At 36.5% G+C, this 23,434-nt stretch overlaps 2 protein-coding genes across 6 annotated transcripts in view; one reads left to right on the top strand and one right to left on the bottom strand.

Annotated features, from left to right (window-relative positions):
• Positions 1-2,780, bottom strand: part of LOC123755812 (zinc finger protein 37-like) — a 31,804-nt gene extending 29,024 nt beyond the window's left edge. For 2 of the 4 annotated variants that reach the window (XM_069300310.1, XM_069300311.1), the window contains exon 1: positions 2,516-2,775. The gene's annotated coding sequence lies outside the window, so the exon portion shown is untranslated. Of the gene's footprint in view, positions 1-2,515 lie in introns of all 4 variants that reach the window. The other 2 variants (XM_045738657.2, XM_069300312.1) reach the window with 2 other exon arrangements.
• A 359-nt stretch (positions 2,781-3,139) lies between these two features.
• Positions 3,140-22,487, top strand: LOC123755813 (uncharacterized). 2 transcript variants are annotated; one of them, XM_069300309.1, is made up of 4 exons: positions 3,140-3,243; positions 12,255-12,467; positions 14,625-14,828; positions 17,093-22,487. In XM_069300309.1, the coding sequence occupies exons 2-4, from the start codon at positions 12,270-12,272 to the stop codon at positions 18,419-18,421; spliced, it is 1,731 nt and encodes a 576-aa protein (XP_069156410.1). In that variant the 5' UTR covers positions 3,140-3,243; positions 12,255-12,269; the 3' UTR covers positions 18,422-22,487. The 2 variants fall into 2 exon arrangements, with proteins under 2 accessions (XP_069156410.1, XP_069156409.1); XM_069300308.1 differs by lacking the exon at positions 3,140-3,243 and adding an exon at positions 3,282-4,109.
• Positions 22,488-23,434: the final 947 nt, after the last annotated feature.

Genomic DNA, 23,434 nt, shown 5'->3' with positions numbered 1-23,434 from the left:
AAGATAGATTAGGTTAGGTTAGGTAGGGTTGGTTAGGTTCGATCATATATCTACGTTAATTTTAACTCCAATAAAAAAAAATTGACCTCATACATAATGAAATGGGTAGCTTTATCATTTCATAAGAAAAAAATTAGAGAAAATATATTAATTCATGAAAACTTGGCTTATTAGGCAAATCGGACCTTGCATAGTAGGCTGATAAGTGCGTTCTGGCTACTAGGTACGACATATATATATATATATATATATATATATATATAATATATATATATATATATATATATATATATATATATATATATATATATATATATATATATATATATATATATATATATGAATGTATGTATGTATGTATATATATATATATATATATATATATATATATATATATATATATATATATATATATATATATATATATATACATACATACATACATACATACATACATACATACATACATATATATATATATATATATATATATATATATATATATATATTATATATATATATATATTATATATGTCGTACCTAGTAGCCAGAACGCACTTATCAGCCTACTATGCAAGGTCCAATTTGCCTAATAAGCCAAGATTTCGTGAATTAATTGTTTTTCGACTACCTAACCTTACCTAACCTAACTTTTTCGGCCACCTAACCTTACCTAACCTATAAAGATAGGTTAGGTTAGGTTAGGTAGGGTTGGTTAGGTTCGGTCATATATCTACGTTAATTTTAACTCCAATAAAAAAAAATTGACCTAATACATAATGAAATAGGTAGCTTTATCATTTCATAAGAAAAAAATTTGAGAAAATATATTAATTCAGGAAAACTTGGCTTATTAGGCAAATCGGGCCTTGCATAGTAGGCTGAGAAGTGTGTTCTGGCTACTAGGTACGACATATATATATATATATATATATATATATATATATATATATATATATATATATATATATAGGTGGCCGAAAATATATATATATATATATATATATATATATATATATATATATATATATATATATATATATATAGGTGGCCATATATATATATATATATATATATATATATATATATATATAGGTGGCCGAAAAAGTTAGGTTAGGTAAGGTTAGGTAGTCGAAAAACAATTAATTCACGAAATCTTGGCTTATTAGGCAAATTGGGCCTTGTATAGTAGGCTGAGAAGTGCGTTCTGGCAACTAGGTACGACATATATATATATATATATATATATATATATATATACATATATATATATATATATATATATATATATATATATATATATATATATATATATATATATATATATACATACATACATACACACATACATACATACTGTATATATATATATGCGGAAAAATACATGTGAAAAATAAAGAATGCTTAACACGTTTTTGGCATAATCCGCCTTCATCAGAGCAAAGTAGAATGAAGGGAAACCTTAATTCTACTTTGCTCTGATGAAGGCAAATTAAGCCGCAAACATGTTAAGCATTCTTTATTTTTCACATACGGTTTTTCCGCATACTTGCATCAGTGTTATTGTGATCGTTGTTGCACACACACACATTTTATTATATATATATATATATATATATATATATATATATATATATATATATATATATATATATATATATATATATTATAGAGGATAATATATGAGGCCACTCCAGATCAGGCCGACACCGGAGTGCAACTCCATAGTCTCCCGAGACTGATGGATGCCTACTACTACTATACAATGTGCAGCAAGCTTGGTCCTTACGCTTATATGCAACAGAAAACTCCTCACCCCCGATGGATTCGAACCCAGACAACCAGGGCTCCATGCACCTTCGTGTGTCCAGTACTTTCACCACTAGGCATACTGACTGTACAAGAATTGGCCCCAGCATGATGAAGTGATTTGATAAAATATCTATGCCCAAAAAAAGTCACAGAGCTGTCGGGAATTGCGTCAAGGCTCAAACGACTTCCAATTCTTGTACAGTCAGTGTGGCTTAATGGTGAAAGTACTGGACATGCCAAGATGCATAGAAGCCCGACTGTCTGGATTCGAATCCAGGATGCAACCCCACAACAAGCTGACTAACTCCTAGGTACCTATTTACTGCTAGGTGAATAGGTACATTAAGTGATAGGAGACGTGCCCAACCATTTGCGTTCCGCCCAGGATCCGAACCCGAAATTCCCGATTGAGTCGAGAATAAAACATGTTTTGAATCCCATAATAAATTATGTATCCCAACCGAGACTTTCCTAACTCAACCTTTCCTAACATAACCTAAAGAAAAAGAATAAAAGATTGTTTCAAACATGTGCACAAGCTGTGACGCCACCGAGGCCATTGTTATAACGCCAAAACAGGCTTTAAATCTGACCAGAAGAGGCCTAAATAGGCCTATCATAACAGTGGAACGTGATACCTGCATTACTGCAAAACATTACACGAATCAAAAAAGTGTATTAGTGCAAATATATTTGTATTTACCTGCAGACTCCCTGCCAAAGAGCCCGAGACGCGGAGAAGGAAGAGTGAAGCCGCCGGAAGACAATAGGAAATAGACTATATGCCTATGGGAAAGATACCTGCCGTTATTTCGTACACAGAAGCTATGTATATATATATTTATTCCTCTATTTAAATAACTTTATTTTGTATTTTGGATACCAAGATTGTATTATGTACTGCTAATATTCTTAATGTGTATTTTATCTTAGATAACGCCCTTATGTTTCAACTGAGAATTTTGTATACCAAAAATGATGTCGGATTCTTCGGCTATTTCGTACAAAAAAGTTTCGACAAGTATTTGGGACATATTTTTGTATTGGTATTTTGTTTCTCCTGTCATCCATTCTATTTATATATAGTAACTTATTTGGATGAATAATTCTCAATTAACAGACGCGTAATATTCTAATTATAATTTGTTGTTACTAAATGCAGCTTTTACTTGAGAAGAGCAAGTTATATATTACATAAAGTTTTAATTATTCTGTTATTATAATTCACACAAATAGTTTACAATATATTTATTCTTAATTACTGATAATAGATTACATATTGTATTAAAAATAAAAAAAATATCTTAAGTCCGTAGCCTTCAGAGGCGAGTAAACAAAGATGCTGTTCACTTCGTATACAGAGGGTAACAAAATTCTTTCAGGTTTCATCACTTGCAAAAAGAAAGAAGAGCATGGGGTCATAATATAAATGTTAGTGTGAATTTTTGTGTATAATGTGAAGGAGTGAAATAACTGCAATTTGTGAAATATAAGTTTAAACACAATAAGGGAAAATAGGCGAAATAACTTCTTGGATCACTCGTGTACGAAATAACAGTCGAAGTGTTTCTTGTTGAGTGTAGTTAGTGATTGTTGTGTGGAGGTTGTGGTTAGTGATTGTTGCGTGGAGGCTTGTGGTTAGTGATTGTTGTGTGTAGGCTTGTGGTTAGTGACTGTGTGGAGACTTGATTGTTGTGAGAAGGCTTGTGGTTTGTGATTGTTGTGGAGGCTTGTGGTTAGTGATTGTTGCATGAAGGCTTGTGGTTAGTGATTGTTGTGTGGAGACTTGTGGTTAGTGATTGTTGTGTGTAGGCTTGTGGTTAGTGACTGTGTGGAGACTTGATTGTTGTGAGAAGGCTTGTGGTTTGTGATTGTTGTGTGGAGACTTGTGGTTAGTGATTGTTGCATGAAAGCTTGTGGTTAGTGATTGTTGTGTAGAAGCTTGTGGTTAGTAATTGTTGTGTGCAGGTTCATGGTTAGTGATTGTTGCTTGGAGGCTTGTGGTTAGTAATTGTTGTGTTGAGGCTTGTGGTTAGTGATTGTTGTGTTGAGGCTTGTGGTTAGTGACTGTGGATACTTGATTGTTGTGTGAAGGCTTGTGGTTAGTGATTGTTGTGTGGAGACTTGTGGTTAGTGATTGTTGTGTGGAGGCTTGTGGTTAGTGATTGTTGTGTGGAGACTTGTGGTTAGTGATTGTTGCATGAAGGCTTGTGGTTAGTGATTGCTGTGTGGAAGCCTGTGGTTAGTGAATGTTGTGTGGAGGTTCATGGTTAGTGATTGTTGCGTGGAGGCTTGTGGTTAGTGATTGTTGTGTGGAGGCTTGTGGTTAGTGATTGTTGCGTGGAGGCTTATAGTTAGTGATTGTTGCATGGAGGCTTGTGGTTAGTGATTGTTGTGTTGAGGCTTGTGGTTAGTGATTGTTGTGTTGAGGCTTGTGGTTAGTGATTGTTGTGTTGAGGCTTGTGGTTAGTGATTGTTGTGTTGAGGCTTGTGGTTAGTGATTGTTGTGTTGAGGCTTGTGGTTAGTGATTGTTGTGTTGAGGCTTGTGGTTAGTGATTGTTGTGTTGAGGCTTGTGGTTAGTGATTGTTGTGTTGAGGCTTGTGGTTAGTGATTGTTGTGTTGAGGCTTGTGGTTAGTGATTGTTGTGTTGAGGCTTGTGGTTAGTGATTGTTGTGTTGAGGCTTGTGGTTAGTGACTGTGGATACTTGATTGTTGTGTGAAGGCTTGTGGTTTGTGATTGTTGTGTGGAGGCTTGTGGTTAGTGATTGTTGTGTGGAGGCTTGTGGTTAGTGATTGTTGTGTGGAGGCTTATGGTTAGTGATTGTTGCATGGAGGCTTGTGGTTAGTGACTGTGTGGAGACTTGATTGTTGTGTGGAGGCTTGTAGTTTGTGATTGTTGTGTGGAGGCTTCTGGTTAGTGATTTTTGTGTGGAAACTAGTGGTTAGTGGTTGTTGTGTGGAGACTAGTGGTTAGTGATTGACATGTGGCGACTTAGTGGTTAGTGATTGACATGCTGAGACTAGTGGTTAGTAATTGTCTGTTGTTTGGGGACTTAGTGGTTTGTGATTGTTGTGTGGAGACTAGTGGTTAGTGATTGACGTGTGGAGGCTTGTGGTTAGTGATTGCTGTGTTGGGACTAGTGATTCAACCTGTCCTTTGCTTTATTTGTTTTAACCATTGTTTTATCCATTCTAGTATTCTTTCATTTGTTCTACATGCCTTAATATCCTTGCTGGTCTTTCATGTGGTACCTTATCAAAAACTTTTAACAAAGTTTGTGTATAATTTATAATTAAATCATACAGTAACTATAAAATTATAAATTATACATCTACTGGAAGCCTTTCTCTGAACAGTTGGTTACTATTTCAAAAAATGTGAGCAGGATTGTACGGCAGGATCTATTTTTTTTAACACACTCGTGTTGCATTTAATTTACTAGATTGTTCACTGTGAAATGGTGACTGGTTCTCTCCATGAGCTTGCAGATGTATGAGGTCAAGTTGATTGAACAGTAATTTTTTACTGAGCTCTTTCTACCTTTTTAAAAAATAGGGGGTGACATTTGTATATTTTAATACAGGGGGGGGACTATCCCCTTGTCCAGAGATTTTCTGAAAGAGTTTCAGTGCCATAGTTTAGGCATAATTCATCTGCTAGCTTTTTAACAACTTTGGATTGAATACTGTCAGCACCTGGAACTTTTGAATCTTAGTTTGTCAATGCTTTTTCTAATTATGTCACAAGTTATGGGAATATTCATTAATTTGTTTTCTTCGCCTCCTTTAAACATATGTGTAGATAATGAGATGTTGTTTAACCTCTGTAGTGTGAACACTGATGTAAAGTTTTCATTCAGAGTGTTTGCTGCCCTTTTATTGTCTATTATAACTTGGTTAGTTATAAGGTCTTTTAAGGGTCCTACAGTCTTGTTTAGGTTTAATGGTAAAGGTATAGAATGACTTTGGATATTTCTTTGTTTTGGGCAAGTTTTCTTTTGGATGATATGATCCTGGATGGCTGAATTTAGCACCCTTTTATATATATATATATATATATATATATATATATATATATATATATATATATATATATATATATAATATATATATATATATATATATATATATATATATATATATCATAATCTGTGTTGTTCTTTATGAATTTGTACCTTCTCCAGAGGTTACACTTAGTTATTAAAACTTTTTTTTTTTTTTGCCTGCTTATGGGAGCCGGTCGGCTGAGCGGATAGCATGCTGGACTTGTGATCCTGTGGTCCTGGGTTCGATCCCAGGCTCCAGCGAGAAACAATGGGCAGAGTTTCTTTCACCCTATGCCCCTGTTACCTAACAGTAAAATAGGTACCTGGGTGTTAGTCAGCTGTCACGGACTGCTTCCTGGGGGTGGAGGCCTGGTCGAGGACCGGGCCGCTGGGACACTAAAATCCCGAAATCGTCTCAAGCTAATGTCATTCATCTAGTTCCTTTTATTTTCTTTCTCATTTTTGAACAAGTTCATTCAAAAACATTGTAAAATTTCCCATGACTTCCATGCCATGATCAGCTCCCTGCAGGAGATGTTTTGTAATACCTCTCTCATTCCTTGAAAGTCTCATCAAGGTTAATCAAGAAAGTCTTCATCCTGGATCTTTACATTGGTTTCATTAATTGTAATTTTTCTTAGAATATTGTGATCACATGAAGGCGTGAGCTTTTCCCCAACCTGAATTTGATCAATCATGCCCTCTCCTGATGTTAGCACAAGATCTAGAATGCTGCTACGTACCTCAAGTGGACCATGCCATATGCTGCATGAGAATGGAGTCCTGTATGAAGTCAAGAAATTTTTCTCCTTCTGCTTGTGATGTTAGACTTGCCAAATCTATTGTCTTGTGGTAAAAGTCCTCTATTATAAGGCTTTGGGTTTCTGATGGTGCATTCATCACATTATGAAGAACAGGAAGTTCCTCTGCTGTTGCTGTATCAACCTTGTAGGATACTCCCACTCTCAATTTGCTGCCAATTTGAGCGAGTATGTTGCACCATACAGATTCTGAGGATCCCATGATGTTCACTTCATTGTTGTTTGCATTTAATTCCTCTTTAACAGATAGCATTGCACCACTTGTTCTTGTTTCATCTTTTTTTCTGATTGGTGGATGGTATCCTGGAAGATGGAATTCCCCTCCAATTATGGCCTCTCTACCTTGTGTAGCTTCCAGAGATCAACAGACCTGAGGCCCAGTCTCTGACCAGGCCTCCCAGTTGGTCGTCTGGTCACAATAAGGCTGTTGGACGCAGCTGCTTGCAGCCCGACATATGACTCACAGCCTGGTTGATCATGTAGTCTTACTCTTATCCCCATGTTTTGCCGATGCCAATGATGTTGGGATTCTCAGCCTCCATGTATACACATAAAATTTATTTACTAGAATTCTGGCATTTGTGTAGAAACAATTTAAACTGGCATAGGAGGCTGAGAGATTGCTGCCACATTCTGCATATTGCCATTCCATACATTGACATTCTGGTTTGTGTCTGCTTGTCATTCAAGATATATAAGGTTAGTTCTGCCTGGCTTGGTGAAGGATTATGTCCTCTCTTCCATCTACTATCATGATCATCTGCCCTCTCCTGATTAGCTTTGAATCTTTGTATTTGTCTGTGTTTCTTAGCTCCTTTAGTTTGTTTCTTATCCTTTAGTTTGTTTTTTAGTACAGTATTGTTGCTTTTTTTTTATGTTCTACGGTGAGATCTGGGGAAATGTAAACTTAGTTTTACCCTCCCAGATATTTTAGTTTATGTGCACTGTTGAGTATCCTTCTGTGTTAAAAATTTGCAATGAATAGGCATACCAGATTTGCTTCAGGTTTGCCTAACTTCCCTATATAGGAAATACTTAGATCCTCCTCCTTGTTTATGAGTTTCTCTATGACTGCCTCAATGATTTGCTGATTATTCTTGTCCTCTTCTTTTCCAAGGTTTCTTATAATCAGGTTGTGTTTTCATCTTTGTCTATCCAAGGCTTCTGAATCCCCCTTCTGAGCATCTGAATCCCTATCCTGAACTCTGCCTGCATTCACTGTGTTCCCCTTGAATGTCTGATTACCCTCTGGATTCTCCTGATTGGTCATGGGGGAAACACGCCTATATGATTTCTATTTGTTGATTGTTGGAAGACCATAACTTGTTTCATCAGTACCTTCTGTCCTTCCTGTAGTTCTTTTATTACCTTGTGACCCTTATGGAGGTCTTTATTGTTTTCTCATCAATTGTTTTGTCTTTATTCCCATAATTTTTACCTAAACATTCATATCCACTGTTACCTCATTATTCTCCCTGGTAGTCCAAAGCTTATTGTGTTTGTCATTGCATGTAATGCATTAAAAGTTTAAGAGGCCTTTGCCTTCAGTTTCCTCTGTGTTGTACGCATTGCATACGACATCTGAGATCTTGAGACAATTACTGTGGTAGCTCAGTTTGCAACTATCAAATCTGATTAATAATTTTGTCCTGGGTTCTAGGGCATAATTACACTGGCCACATTTGACATAGCTTTCTGATATTCCTATGACACTAAGTTGCCTTTTTTATGTAGTACTGTAGAATGGTATATTGTGTATATTTATGTACTGTATTTAGTTAGTTATTCTGGCAATTTCCGTGGGTTTGTCAGTGTTTATGATCAGCCGGCTTGGTCTTCCCCACTGGTTATCTCGCCCGGACTCACCGGGTAGACTCACCCGGAATATATTATACAGTACTGTATACTTATTTTTATCTTATTGTGTTGCTTGTTGCATCAATAGTATGTAATAAGCACATTTAAATTTAAAATAATACAATACACTAGTTCACTTAACTGTAAGATACAGCATATGTTTTTTATTTAATTATGAGGGCTTTGTAAGATGCTTTGAGAAAGTAGACCGAGCAGTGGGCCATCCTTGAGACATGATGTGACTCCAGCGGCAGATGGCTTGATACTGGATTACCATGTATATAAGTATGAACATATACACTTTTCTGTCCCTACATTGTGTTTTGCTTGATTTTATAGCAAATTATTATTTAAATACTGTAGCAGATGCAAGTAGCATTTTTATTTGATGAGGTTTATTTATCATTGAGGGATGACTTAATGGTTACCATTTCACATGAATAAAAAAATTTAAATTTTGACTCACGACTAACTAGAATTGCTCTTAAATTTAATGTACTGTATTTTTTAATTATTAATAAAATTTAATGTACTGTATTTTTTAATTATTAATATATCTGTGTTAATAGAAAAAAAAATGCATTTATTTCTTGGATTAGTTGATGATGTACGGAAACTGTGAGAAGAAACTGCAGTAGTCTACAAGTATTACAAGAACATACTTGCAGAAGGAGTACACCACTCTTCAGATAAAGAAGATCAGGGTAGACTACTGAAAAGTGCAGTTAAATGCTTACTTTCTGTCACTGAATATTTACAAGTACTGTACTGTACAGTACTATATATATATATATATATATATATATATATATATATTATGCAAACAAGCCTGAATGGTCCCCAGGACTATATACAACTGAAAACTCACACCCCCAGAAGTGACTCGAACCCATACTCCCAGGAGCAACGCAACTGGTATGTACAGGGACGCCTTAATCCGCTTGACCATCACGACCGGACAATAAGGAAGTGATAGCCGAAGCTATTTGAACCACTTTCCCGCCGGCACTCGGATGGTAATCTTGGGCATAGCATTTTATCAAATCACCTCATTCTTTGGGGCACACGTGAGGAACACAAATGCAAACAAGCCTGAATGGTCCCCAGGACTATATACAACTGAGTTTTCAGTTGGTCCCCAGGACTATATACAACTGAAAACTCACACCCCAGCTCACAAAACTCACAACTGAATTTTCAGTTGTATATAGTCCTGGGGACCATTCAGGCTTGTTTGCATTTGTGTTCCTCACGTGTGCCCCAAAGAATGAGGTGATTTGATAAAATGCTATGCCCAAGATTACCATCCGAGTGCCGGCGGGGAAGTGGTTCAAATAGCTTCGGCTATCACTTCCTTATTGTCCGGTCGTGATGGTCAAGCGGATTAAGGCGTCCCTGTACATACCAGTTGCGTTGCTCCTGGGAGTATGGGTTCGAGTCACTTCTGGGGTGTGAGTTTTCAGTTATATATATATATATATATATATATATATATATATATATATATATATATATATATATATATATATATATATATATATATATATATATGTGTGTGTGTGTGTGTATATCACAAAAATAAACACGTGATTAAGAATGTGACAGTGTCAGACCACGGAGGAAAAATGAAACAGGAATTTCCTTAAGTACTTTCGTATATTAAATACATCTTCAGAAGGTCATTTTACAGATCGAGTGATGGGTATAAATAGGCAGGAGAGAGTGGTGAAGTAAGGTGAGGTACAATACTTGGACAACGCAGACGGCCCATTGGCCCATCAGATGCACCCAATTGGCCCATCCGATGTAGCCCAATGGCCCATCCGATACAGCAGACATACAAGCATAATACATAGGTAATTATAACATAAAGAGGTAAATATATACAATAAATTAGTGAGACAAATGTTTTTCAATGATCCTACTTAAATCGCCCTTTAGCTGATCTATTAGAAATGGATCTAAGTTATATAGACCACTGCTAATATTCAAATTACTTTCTTTGGTGATCTGTATCAAAGCAGATTCAATTATGTTTCTGTTATAGGTGCTTTTACAATTTGTTATTGAAGAAGCACTCTCCCAATCAATTTGGTGAGCTTTTTCTGACAAATGCACAAACAAAGCATTAGACAATTGGCCATGTCTTACAGAGTATTTATGTTGCGATATTCTACATTTTAAATCTTTAGATGTTTGCCCGACATAGAACTTATTACATTCCTTACAAGGTATTTTATAAATGACGCAATTATCACTACGAGGGCTGTTCCTAACTAATAGCTTACCAACAGTGTTTTCGTAGCTAAACATTACATCTATATTAAAAAGTTTCAAGGCCTTGACAATATTCTCAAACCCAGAGAAATATGGTAAACATAACACATTCTTTGGGCGAATCCTTTCACTGCATACATTATTATAATATGTACGACGTGCTTTGTTACGACAAACTTCCAAAAAATTCAGTGGGTAACAAAGCTTAAGACCAATCGAATCAATATTCTTAAATTCTTCGTCTAAGAATTCTGGACTCACAACTCGAAGAGCTCTTAGATACATTGAAGAAAAAATTGACTTTTTTATATTGTATCTATGCCCTGAAAAATAATGAACATAAGATAAATTGTTCGTAGGTTTTCTGTAAACACTAAACTTTAATGAAGAGTTTTCCCTATGAATAAGCACATCTAAGAATGGCAAACATTTATCAATTTCAGTCTCCATAGTAAATTTTATGGAGGTGACTTGGTCATTATGGAGGTGACTTGGCCCATCCATGACTTGGTCACGGATGGGCCATTGGGCTACGGGCTACATCAGATGGGCCAATTGGGTGCATCTGATGGGCCAATGGGCCGTCTGCGTTGTCCAAGTATTGTACCTCACCTTACTTCACCACTCTCTCCTGCCTATTTATACCCATCACTCGATCTGTAAAATGACCTTCTGAAGATGTATTTAATATACGAAAGTACTTAAGGAAATTCCTGTTTCGTTTTTCCTCCGTGGTCTGACATTGTCATATATATATATATATATATATATATATATATATATATATATATATATATATATATATATATATATATATATATATATATATATATATATATATATAATATGTATATATAATATGCGAACAAGCCTGAATGGTCCCCAGGACTATATGCAACTGAAAACTCACACCCCAGAAGTGACTCGAACCCATACTGCCAGGAGCAACGCAACTGGTATGTACAGGACGCCTTAATCCGCTTGACCATCACAACCGGATGGTCGTGATGCTATGCCCAAGATTACCATCCGAGTGCCGGCGGGGAAGTGGTTCAAATAGCTTCGGCTATCACTTCCTTATGTCCAGTCGTGATGGTCAAGCGGATTAAGGTGTCCTGTACATACCAGTTGCGTTGCTCCTGGCAGTATGGGTTCGAGTCACTTCAGGGGTGTGAGTTTTCAGTTATATATATATATATATATATATATATATATATATATATATATATATATATATATATATATATATATATATATATATTACACAAAATAATGAACTTGATAAGTTCATTATTTTACTTAGACAACTTTTTCCCAGGTTGAAAGATCCTCTTAGTTACACTTATACTTGTTAATTTATTTTCATAAATTGTTGCTAGTTACAATATATGAATTAAAATTTGAATAGTATATAAGTAATGCAAGTTTTACTGCCACAGGATGGTGGATCAGCAATGGAGTTGCCTGATGACCCAGCCTCTACTCCAGGAAGGACACCGGCAAGTCTTGTGAAACAGGCTTCACGCAGCATTGCCCACCAGTTGATTAACATTTCTTTGCCAGTAATATCAAAATATTGGGAGGGAGAGATAAGGCCAAAGGGAGATTCTAAATTTACAAAGAAAAAAGATCCAAATAAGAAGGCTTTAATTGTAAGTATGAATGAAAACTCAAATGTACTAATGCTGTACTTTTATTATAATTTTATAGATTTGTTTATACTGTATCTATAAACAAAATTGTAATTGTGCAAAATTGTTTGCAACCCTTAGACAGCTATTATTGTCATATGTTGATTTTCTAGGTGACTGCAATCATCATCCTAGAACAAAATTATGTTTTGCACCAATTTTGAAATATCTATGATATCCATTTGGTTTCAGTAGCTCATTAACTCTTTAACTGCGCAACGCGCCTGCAGGCCCAGGCTTAGGGTGCACAACGCACCCCCGGGTGTTTTTATTTTTCACGTTCCATTCAAAACTCCCGCGGCTACATGGGGTTCACATCAGCTTCCTCAGGGGTCTTGTAAACAGACGCCATCTTAAAAAAAAAATCATGGTCCACATTGCCGGGTGTCAGAGCCTCAGTAGTGAGTGAGCAACCAAGGCTGGCGCTCGCAGCATGAACGCACAGCACTGCTGTTCAGCGTATGACCACAGCATTGCCTAATATTGTCAAAATATATATATAATCTGTTTTATTTAGCCATGATAGTATTATAGAAGAGCCCGAGTGTGATAATGACTGGGTACAATGTTCAAATATCAGTGATTCAATGCTGTTCACGATGTTCACAGCGTTAGCCACAGCACCACAGCATTATTTCGTCCATTTAGGAATCTTCAAACGACTTTTTAGGTTCCTTTTCAAAATAAACTTATGGTCAATTATTCATTTACAGGTATTAGTGACCAGGATTGTGGTTATAATGAGCGTTGTGCGTAGGAAGGAGAAATTTTGGTGAGGGAGGGAGGAAGGAAGAGAATTGAGGTAGCCTCACTGTGTGGCAGTAACTCTTGTTTTGCTAACCATACTTGCTTCGTGGTTCGCTATGGGGAACACACATGTACATGGGTATATACAGTGTGTGTGGAATAGTGTACTAACAGCACCAGGAGTATGTTGTGAGGAGCTATTTTGGTGAGGGAGGTGACGTCGTAATCGTGGCGTCGTCTGCTGTGTGATTTGTCATTCAGTGTATGGTGGCCACTATACTGTTTGGACACAATACCGGCTTACTTGCATAGTTCTGGTAAATAAAACATGTAGATAGGTATATATAACATGTGTAAATTGTGTAATAAATACAATAACAGTATGGTGGGAGGAGCAATGTTGGCGAGTAAGATGTTGGAGTGAGGGAGGGCTGGCTGGGTGTGGCTGCTCACACTCGCGGTGTTCTGAGTGTGTTGATGGTGAATGTATATAGTGTGTGACAGTGTAGCGTGTGTACATATGTTGTAAATATACATAAATGAACATGAAACATTGGTGTGAATAACTGTATGATTTGGAGGAGCAATGTTGCCGAGTTGGAGGAGTGAGGGAGGGCTGGCTGGGTGTGGCTGCTCACACTCGCGGTGTTCTGAATGTGTTGATGATGAATGTATATAGTGTGTGACAGTGTATTGTCTGTACATAAATTGTATATATACATAAATTAGCATGATACATGGTAAATATGTGCAACATATGTGTACACAAGTGTCATGCACGTAACACAGTGTCTTCGGACAGTACGGATGTTTTACTGCCATAATATAGTGTACGTGTTCATTATACATAGGATTAGCATGTAAAAACAAATAAAATGTATTTGGAACTGTGCGCAAAAAATGTGCAAAAATATATTCGCGGCAACTCGCACGCCCCGCCCCGGGCGCCCCACCAGCCCCGGGTGCATACTGCTCTGGCGCACGGGGAATTATGAAGTCATGGCCCACCTTTCGGACCCCATAGCAGCCAAAGTAAGTACAATTTCGAACTTGCGTTGCTATACCCATATACAGGGAGGGGTTTTTGACACTTTCCGAGGAAAAAATAATTTTTTCCCAAGGTTTCATTTCCTGCGCACTGGGGGGATGTTATATTTATAGGCCGTGCAGTTAAAGGGTTAATAGAATTTCCCAGCAATCATGAAAAGCCATAATATTAATATCATGATATATTAGGAATTGCTATGTATGTTGTGATGGCAGAGTTAAGTTAGGAATGGTAAACTTTCAATTTGGGTGGAAATAGAACTCTATAATAGTTTTATGTAGTATGTATACATAACAAATTACTGTCGGTTCATTGTGTTTCAGAAATACCTCCAGGGTGTGCAGAGATGGTATCATATTGATGAGTGTCTGTCAAGTCATGCTTCAGAAATACGTCGACTCGTGTGTGAAGCAATAGCCGAGGCTCTGCCAGCTTTAATGCCAGTGGATGACTCGGAGCCACTTTTTGTTCTTACTCTACAAATTATGTTTTGCCTTGAAGCTGGATTCTTTAGCCAAAGTAGAGAGGTAACTTTCTTTATGCTTAGTATTTATTTATTATGTATACCACAAAGAGATACCTTTTAATTTGTCATATACAGTAATTGTTATTTGTTTTTTCAAAATTTGTGGTGTTTGCATAATACCAAGAGAATGCTTTTGTTTATTGGCTTGAAACTATAAAAACTGATTTTTGGTACATGCAAGGAAGGTTCTTATTGTAATTGGGTCACATAGCCCCATGGTGAATTTAGAAATGATTGAGGGTGGGTTACCCTGGGTGATATCACAATGAATATCTAACTACCAGGTGGGTCTGGATAATGACTATGTTACAGTTTGTGCCAGGGGTTGCCAATCTTACCATGCCATTGCTCATTTTGGCGTACTCTACCTTTCTTTTTTTTGGGGGGGCCTGATTTAGTATCTCAAGACTTCCTTGTCTCTGTTGATGGGGGTCAGATTCTGCTCCCTATGGTCCCCACTCTTGACTCACTAGGGCCTGGTGGGGTACTTTGGGGTTGGAACTCACCAGATGGGTAGCGTTGGGAGCCACAGAATGGATCCACCAGAAAGAGGCATTAAATTTGATGAGACACTGATTTCTAGTTACATGTTACTCCTTGAAAGATGGCAAGGAGTGGATATAGTTAGTGTTAGACTGTGGGGAAATTACTGGAGCAGAGCAGGGATTGAATCAGTTTTCTGATGAATGCTAAATGGTTCGATCCCTGCTCTGCTGCAGGGATTTTCTCATTGATATATCATGCTATTGTGATTTCCTTGTTTGTTAGGTTGTAGTCTAGTTACAGTATTGTTATTGATGTGCACTTGATCCTGACCCAATGGTGTTGGTGTTTCTTGTCTGTTCACAAGTGTGATACTGAGTACCATTCAGTGAAAGATTATTTGTATTGTTCCATGGCTTTATACACCTTTCATCATGATTGATTAATTGTGTCCTTTTTCCTGCCCTTGGCATGCCTTCCATTTATTTTGGTACATGGACCTAGGCAACATGTCTTCTTGAAATTTGTTTACCTGTTTTAGTGGTTTAAAAGTACTATTGGATTCCCATTCCACACTGAATGTTATTAATTTGTTTTGTCTGGGGACAGGCAGCCTGCATATATATACATTTTAAGCTTACTTTATATTGAGGTCCTCCCAAATTTGAACTACTGACCCTTGCCAGGATGCAATTGTGCGACAGGCGCATGGCCCCTCTTGCATTTCAAGGAAGGCAGAGCATTGAGCGTGAACTCGCCACCACATAAATATGATTATACTCTTTTCAGCTTTGTGACCTTAATTTTCGTGCTACGTCATTCAATTTGGTATCAAATTGTTTGCAATAGAATACTCAAAGGGAATATTTGCATATAAGAACATATAAGTCTCACTTTTCTATACTTTAGACCTGCCGCGCACCACCAGGTAGTCCGTGCGTTACCCGTGAGCTCGCCACCACCTGCAGATGTTTATACTCTGATCAGCTTTCCAACGTCAATTTTTGTGCTGCATCGTTCAATTTGGTATCAAATTGTTTGCAATAGAATGCCCTAAAGGAATATTTGCATATAAGAACAAATATTAGAACAACGATGCCAATAGTATAAGATAAAGTTCGTAAGTCATGTGAACAACACCTGATTTTCTTCATCGTTTTCGGTTATTATTCATTCCTGACCACGGGGTGGGGATGCCACGTGGGATATACAGAGTATGAGAAGATGTTGGCGAGCGTTTTAAAACAAGTCCTGCAGTATTCGGGACAATAAATGAAATTTTTACAAATTTTTAAATATTTGACGCTGTTTGCATCATCGGGCCTACTCTGTATTTTGCTTTTATGACATTGACATCAGGCCGCGAAAGTGTTAATGAGTTTCAAACTAGTTTGAGTGAATTCCTTGTTCTGTGTGAATCATTTGTGGAGTTGTTTACCGATGTCAAAGCTTTGTTTTCTGTGAACCCCCAGTTGTCTGTAAAGCTTTGCTGATTTTCTGGAGACTTTTTCTGATGGGGTGATGAACTGCCACCACACTCTCTGCACCTCTGTGGGAGGGATGCAGGTACTAAATCTGGTACCCGGTAGGCCAAACAGAGCGTATGTAACTGACATGACCTTTTAGCATGGAGCAATCTCGGCAAGATAGCTTCAGGGAGCCATTGTGGCTCCTCCAGTAAGAGGTATTTCATTATATTCAATACTGGATTTTTTATAAATTTATTGCTTTCAATTTTTAGCAATGAATTTTCTTAATTTAAAGGTTTTCACTTTGTTTCAGATATATGATGGGAGACTAAGCCGAAGCTTTGCCGAATTCCTGCAGTTCTTGGAGCCGTTTAATTTAGAAACAATTTATACTACTTGTATAAATTTTCGCAATGCTATGCCTATCATTGTTTTGATAAAGAATTCACCATATTTGAAGAATATTCATCTTTACAAGAACCTCAGTAATCATGTTCTCATACAGCTAAGAAAACACTGCCCGAACATTGAATCCATAACACTAAGTGGACATAATGTAGTGAGTGAAGAGTATCTCTTTAAATCCTTTTTCAGTGGCAAAGATAAAACTCAGGTCATGAATTATGTGGACTGCAAGGAGAAGTTGAAACTCTCATTTCTAAAATTAAAGAGTATCCATATATTAATGGATTTAGATAATGATGATATAATGTTTTACCTTCAATATTTTTACCCAAATATAAAAATTAGTTGGACCAAGAGTATTGCTGAGAGTAAACTCACTCCATCCATTCTCAAGTTTCTGCTTGACCCACCTTTAAGTCTACAAGGAAAAGGGTATTATCAGCTTGATATTGCAGAGTTTACAATGAGGAGAAATACTTTGACTAATTGGAATAAAGATGAACCCTCATCATTAACATTCCCTAGAGTAAAGCATGTTTCAATTTTTCATACGTGTCATGATATGTCTGAGCCTAAGGTATTAAGTGATAAAATCAAAGATATTGTTGGACGACTGGGATGTACGAGCTTCTCCTATTCCTCTCCTCCTGTTGAAGATCATTTAGACACACTCGGTGTTTGTATTCCAGTGCTCGAGTCTTTTGGAGCTACTTTAAGTGAAGTACATTTAAGCACATTTGAAATTTTAGATGCAAGGATACTTTTTAAATGCTTAGATTTGTGCTCGACATTGACTGTTTTCTCGGTTAATGCCTCACAGATTGAGATGCATTCTGGTTATCCATTTGTAGGGTTGAAGACCCTCCCAAAATTACAGTCTTTAGGTATGAGTGTGAAGTCATTAAATACCTCTGAAACGGCCTGCTTAAAGTGTTTGGTTCGTGCTGCTCCAAATCTTAAAACTATTGAATTGTTTGGTGCCAATTTGCAGGCTGTTCTACAGGATTTAGTAATTTCAGGAGTTCTGTCTAAAATACAAATTCTTTCCTTGCACAAAAGTATTTCCTGGTTTACCGATCAGGATTTGCAATACTGCATATTTTTGGGAGAAAGTTTGTGTTCTTTGTCAGTGCTAATGTTAAATCCAATTCTTAGGCACACACTTTTAAAGATCAAGACTCATTTTATTCACACACAACTGAAAGTTATTCATAGGTACAAGATGTTAATTGGGTGAGTCATGTTGGTGAGCTATTTATTCGATTTGGTTTGTGAATATGAAGTTGTAAATTTGGGTCTTGTAAGTAATATTTATTGATTGTGTTAAATGATGAATAAGGGGATATATATTTGTCTCATGTGATAAATCATTGTGGTGCTTTGTAGTACAGTACATTGTAGTTTATAGTATAATATGATATAGTATAGTCTCTCTCTCTCTCTCTCTCAGAAATCTTCCTTGAGGGAAAAGAGCTTAAATCTCCGGATATCTGAAATCGTAACCAGTTAAAGCTCTTAGAAAGAGCATGTAACTCATCTTCCAAAGAATTCCACACCCTGGATTGTCTTGCGCATAAATAAATAAATAAATAAATTTGTTCACATTAAAAAAAGTTGTAAGGTGAAAAAATTCCTTCAGGAAGCGTATACAATTAAAAAATTAGATTGTTTTATTAATAATATTTCCGGTGCCATAGCAAGCTTATTGGTGCTGAAATACAGTAAAAAAAATTAGGAAATTCCAAATGGCTCGGCATTAAAACTATAATGGGAAAACTTCATTGGAAAAGTAGTGTGGAACTGGAAAACGTGTACATGATGAATGGTAACTACAGGAAAGTAAGATCTGTCTCTTTTATTTTTTGCCTACAATCCTTGTCATAGACCAGTAAGCAGCATAAGTGAATGAAAATAAAATCAAGTTAAGAGAAATGGTCTCCTTGGTGAAGCTTCCATGTCCAGTCCGAGGCCAAACAATCAACTCTTTGATAGTCTTTTATTAGGTCTCCTTGGTAGGAGTATACCTTATAATTTTTAATTTTTCTGCAGTATTTCTGTGATATCTTTAGAACCTGTCTTTATATTAAATAAAAAATTTCCAATACATAGGCATGTATGACCATAAAAGTAGTTCCTCTATTGAAAGAGCAATGTAGTCCTCTGGTGTATTTTTTTTAATACTGAAGTTTCCATGCAGTATCTTTAGGATATTTCTTTGCATTCATTGAGCTTACAGAAGCTCAATCAATACGAAGACATACTGACTTCCAAGGAGGTCAGTGGAGTCCTTGGAAGTACTTTTTATTATTGATATTTATTTTTATCCTAAGCTTTAGGCTATCTATGGACAGTTTGATAATGTATTATTAAACATTAGCCTCGACAACCAGAGGGCAACTCCATAGTCTCCCCGAGACTGCAGGACGCATACTACAGTACTACTATTAAACAGTAGTACTTAGAAATTAAAAAATCATGCATTAATGAATATTTGATTGATATTGTATTTTCTAGAAGCTCCTCAAACTAAGCAGTGATCCAGTCAAATCTTATAGAGATGTACCCTCATCTACCAAAACAAAAACCTACCAGAAAGCATAGGTATAACAAAACAGTCAGACACGTCACAGTTAGGGTGTTTACACCACTGCAACAATCATTTACTTTAACTAAAAATGCCTAATTTTTTTCAAGCAATAGCTTGTGATAAAGCTATTGAGCTGAGCTTATATACTTACACTACTCAACAAGCTGAGCTTGTTGAGCTTTATACATTTTGGCATTTTTTCTTAATTTTGGGATACTCTCTGATCCTGAAGCTCTTCTTACCAAGTAGAGAGAAAGAGAGAGCCAGAGCCTGGCCCTAGCTCCTGGTATGCTAAGGGTGGGTTTCAGAGGCTTGGTGCAGCTCTCCAAGGCTTGACTGGACCAGCACTTAATGATGCCATTCTGCTACTTGATTTAATATTAGAGTAGATACAGTAATTCAGTTTATATTTACAGTACAGTTCTGGTTTGTATATACAATACTGTTAATCCATACTGGCCTTTAACTAAAGTATATCCACTGACACTTTCCATCGCCCAAATTATGTCTTTCTGTTTTTGTCTTGACAGCATAAATGATACTGTATCTAGGAAGTCTTGAATATCTGTACTGCAGCCAGTGCTATATAGCCTTTGGCTGAGCACTTTTTGATAATTACTTACTATTATCCACTAACTGTTGTATAGAGTTTTGACACCCAGCCCACATATATGAAAATAAATGAAGTAAGGACGTTTTGGTCTATCCTGGACCATTATCAAATCATGTACAGAAAGAGTGCTCGAGAAACCTGGTCACTGCCTTTATTTTTTATTTATTTTTATATATTTTTTTTTTTTTTTTTTACACAGGTGAGTACAGGAACAGACAACTTCTGACTCCTGTTAGCAGAATGAGAGCTTTCCCTTCTCATAACTTATGCTCATCTTCCCCATTAGATTGCCTTGGAACATGACCTGCCAATTGGTTAATAACCAGGTACCCAATAACTGCTGGAATACAGAGGTGAACATTTAAGGACTGATGCCCAGACAATCCTCCCTGGCCAGGACTCTAACTGAGACATAATGCTCACAAGGCGTGGGGTGAGTGTTTTGCCACTGTGCCACCAGGGGTTGGGTGTATAATTTTTAGCCACATTATTTTAACTTACTATCTGTACATATAGGATAATTATACATTATTGTAATTGTCAACAAAATAAGAATGAATAAACATATTATGTTTATCAATACTGTAGTATTATTATATACGTACAGTATTTTTGAATATACAGGTACTGTACAGGGTATTCTTAAGATAGGTATTGATTGTCCCATATGACATGCCAGCATAAGATATGAAGGTAGTGTCCTTGATTGTTTCTATGTGATCAAACAACATTTAATTGTTACTACAGGCTTTCTGTGTAGTCCAGCAACTAAACACTAGGGAGTAGGGAACTAGAAAGTGGTTAGAGGTATTATGAGGGGGTAAAAAATTGAATTATCTGGAAATTGGGGTTTTTATAATTTAAAGCACCAAGTTTGAAACAAAAATGTGTAGGAGGCTTAAGGTGTTTACCCCAATATTGTTAAAGTTACATATAATAATATGCTCTTTTATAATTTACTTTATATTTCAAACCCCCCCCCCCCCATTTAATATTCCCTAAGCACTCTTCAATTACACAAATGGGTTAGCTTCAGTCTTTCTGGACAAGCACAGGCAGGCACTGAATGCCTGCCTGTGCTAGTGCTTGGCCTAAGAGCCTGCCAGAATTTCTTCATAATGAAAGCCATTGTCGATATTATGGCGAGAAAAATAGGTGTTGGTGCAGTCTCTCTAGGCAGATGGAATGCCAGTCATATAAAACAAAAACAAAAGCAAAAAAGGAAAAAAAAAGTTTGACTGCAAGTTGTCTTCACGGTGAGGAAACTGTAGGATAAGACAGAGGGAAAAAAACATTTAAAAATACTTTACTTTGAAAAAATGATGTTAAACAAATTACAAAACACAAAATAATATCCAGGCTTGGCTCTAATACAACGTGTGCAAAACAAACAAGATGAACAATCAAATTTACGTTACGTTAATGTGCAAATAAAATATAGTGCTAGAATACTATGAGCTAGACTGCATAAACCTGTTACCACACCAAGATATGTCAACAGGTTTACTCAGTAGAGCACTCAGGAGTAATCTGAATCGTGGTGGGCTAGGTAGCCCTATATATATGGAACAGTGGCTGTCCAGGTGGCGCTGGTAGTCGTGGATAACTAGAAACCAGCTTGTTAACTGCTTGTTTCAGCCGGTGGTGTGAGCTCTTAGCGACCAGGTGAGGTGGGTGACGGACCGTGGTGTAGGGGGGAGATTGGTGGTAGTGTCTAGACGTCTGGAAAGTAGTAGTTGTTGCTCTTGTGGCTGCAGTTCTTGAATATATAGATGTGATATGATAAAATAGGTGATGATGGAGCAGGCCGAATTTCTTCCTAGAGATTTTACCGTGGCAATATATTTTCAAGAGGCAGTTAGACATGATAGGAACTATTAACTATTAGTAAATAACATATTTGTCTAGTGTATCAGTAGTGATAATGCTCCATTCTTCTTTCTGTTAGTTGCCTTTTTTTCATATTAATTACAGTACCTTATATTTGCAAAACAAAATATGTTCTAGAAGTATCGTTCTGGACATTTATATATATGTTTGATAACGAAATGAAAATGCTCTCTACCAAGTTTATGAAATCTCATGAATAAATTATTTTCAGTCTTTATATATCCTTCAATCCTTGTTGCTAGTGGAAACTTCAGGTTCTTGAGGGGAAAACTGACTGCACAGAACCTTCTCCAGATATTTTAAAGGCCTTCATTGCCAATAACTAAAAGTACGGTACATTTAAAATAATTTGTTGAGAATTTTACATAATTTACCTGAGGGCCACTAATACTAGTGTTCTCAATGAGGAAAGAAAACTGGCGGCTTGTCAAAGTTTTCCCCATTTGCCCTGATGATCTTTTCCAGCTGTATTTTAAAATTCAGCAGATTTAGCGTTTACGGTTTTGGTGGGTAGATGACATAATGTGTCATCATTTAAGCAAAATAACATAGTGAAAAAAGCTGGTGCTGGTGATAGTTCAGGACAGACTGAAATCACAGACTGACACTCGCCTGTAAATGTAATTATAATAATAAAATAATAATTTATTTAGGAACAGTACATACATAGTTGCAGCGTTACAGTACAAACATTGTTAGATTTAAAGATAGAGGTAGTACATACAATACCTAAAGCCACTAGTACGCATGGCGTTTTGGGCAAGGAGTGGTGGGGAAAAATACTTAGACTAAAACTTAATAGTAATTGAGCTTAAAGTATAAATTGTGTTGAATGAAAAAATAATAAAAGATAAAAAAAAAGGGGGGAAACATGGTAGAAAATAGCCGATATATAAGTTGGTCAACAAACAGCATTTTTTTTTTTTTTTTTTAAATAGTGAGACATGGGTTGACATTTAGAAGTGAGGTAGGTTACTTGGAGTTAATTAGGTAGTACTTAGTTTTCATCTTAAACTGGTTGAGAGAGGTACAATTTTTGACATAATTGGGAAGGTCATTCCACATTCTGGGTTCCTTGATTTGTAGAACATTCCTAGTTTGATTAAGACTAACTCTTGGAATATCAAATAGGTATTTGTTTCTGGTGTGGTGCACATGAG

Source organism: Procambarus clarkii, chromosome 43, assembly GCF_040958095.1.
Source record: "Procambarus clarkii isolate CNS0578487 chromosome 43, FALCON_Pclarkii_2.0, whole genome shotgun sequence".
Lineage (NCBI taxonomy): Eukaryota > Metazoa > Arthropoda > Malacostraca > Decapoda > Cambaridae > Procambarus > Procambarus clarkii.
This window is presented reverse-complemented; position numbering and strand designations above follow the sequence as displayed.

Coding starts and splice junctions, on each gene's coding strand:
- LOC123755813 (XM_069300308.1), top strand. CDS start 4,062: ATGTTGTGTGGAGGTTCATGGTTAGTGATTGTTGCGTGGAGGCTTGTG. Junction 4,110..12,254: donor TTGTTGCGTGGAGGCTTGTG/GTTAGTGATTGT, acceptor TTACTGCCACAG/GATGGTGGATCAGCAATGGA. Junction 14,829..17,092: donor TCTTTAGCCAAAGTAGAGAG/GTAACTTTCTTT, acceptor ACTTTGTTTCAG/ATATATGATGGGAGACTAAG.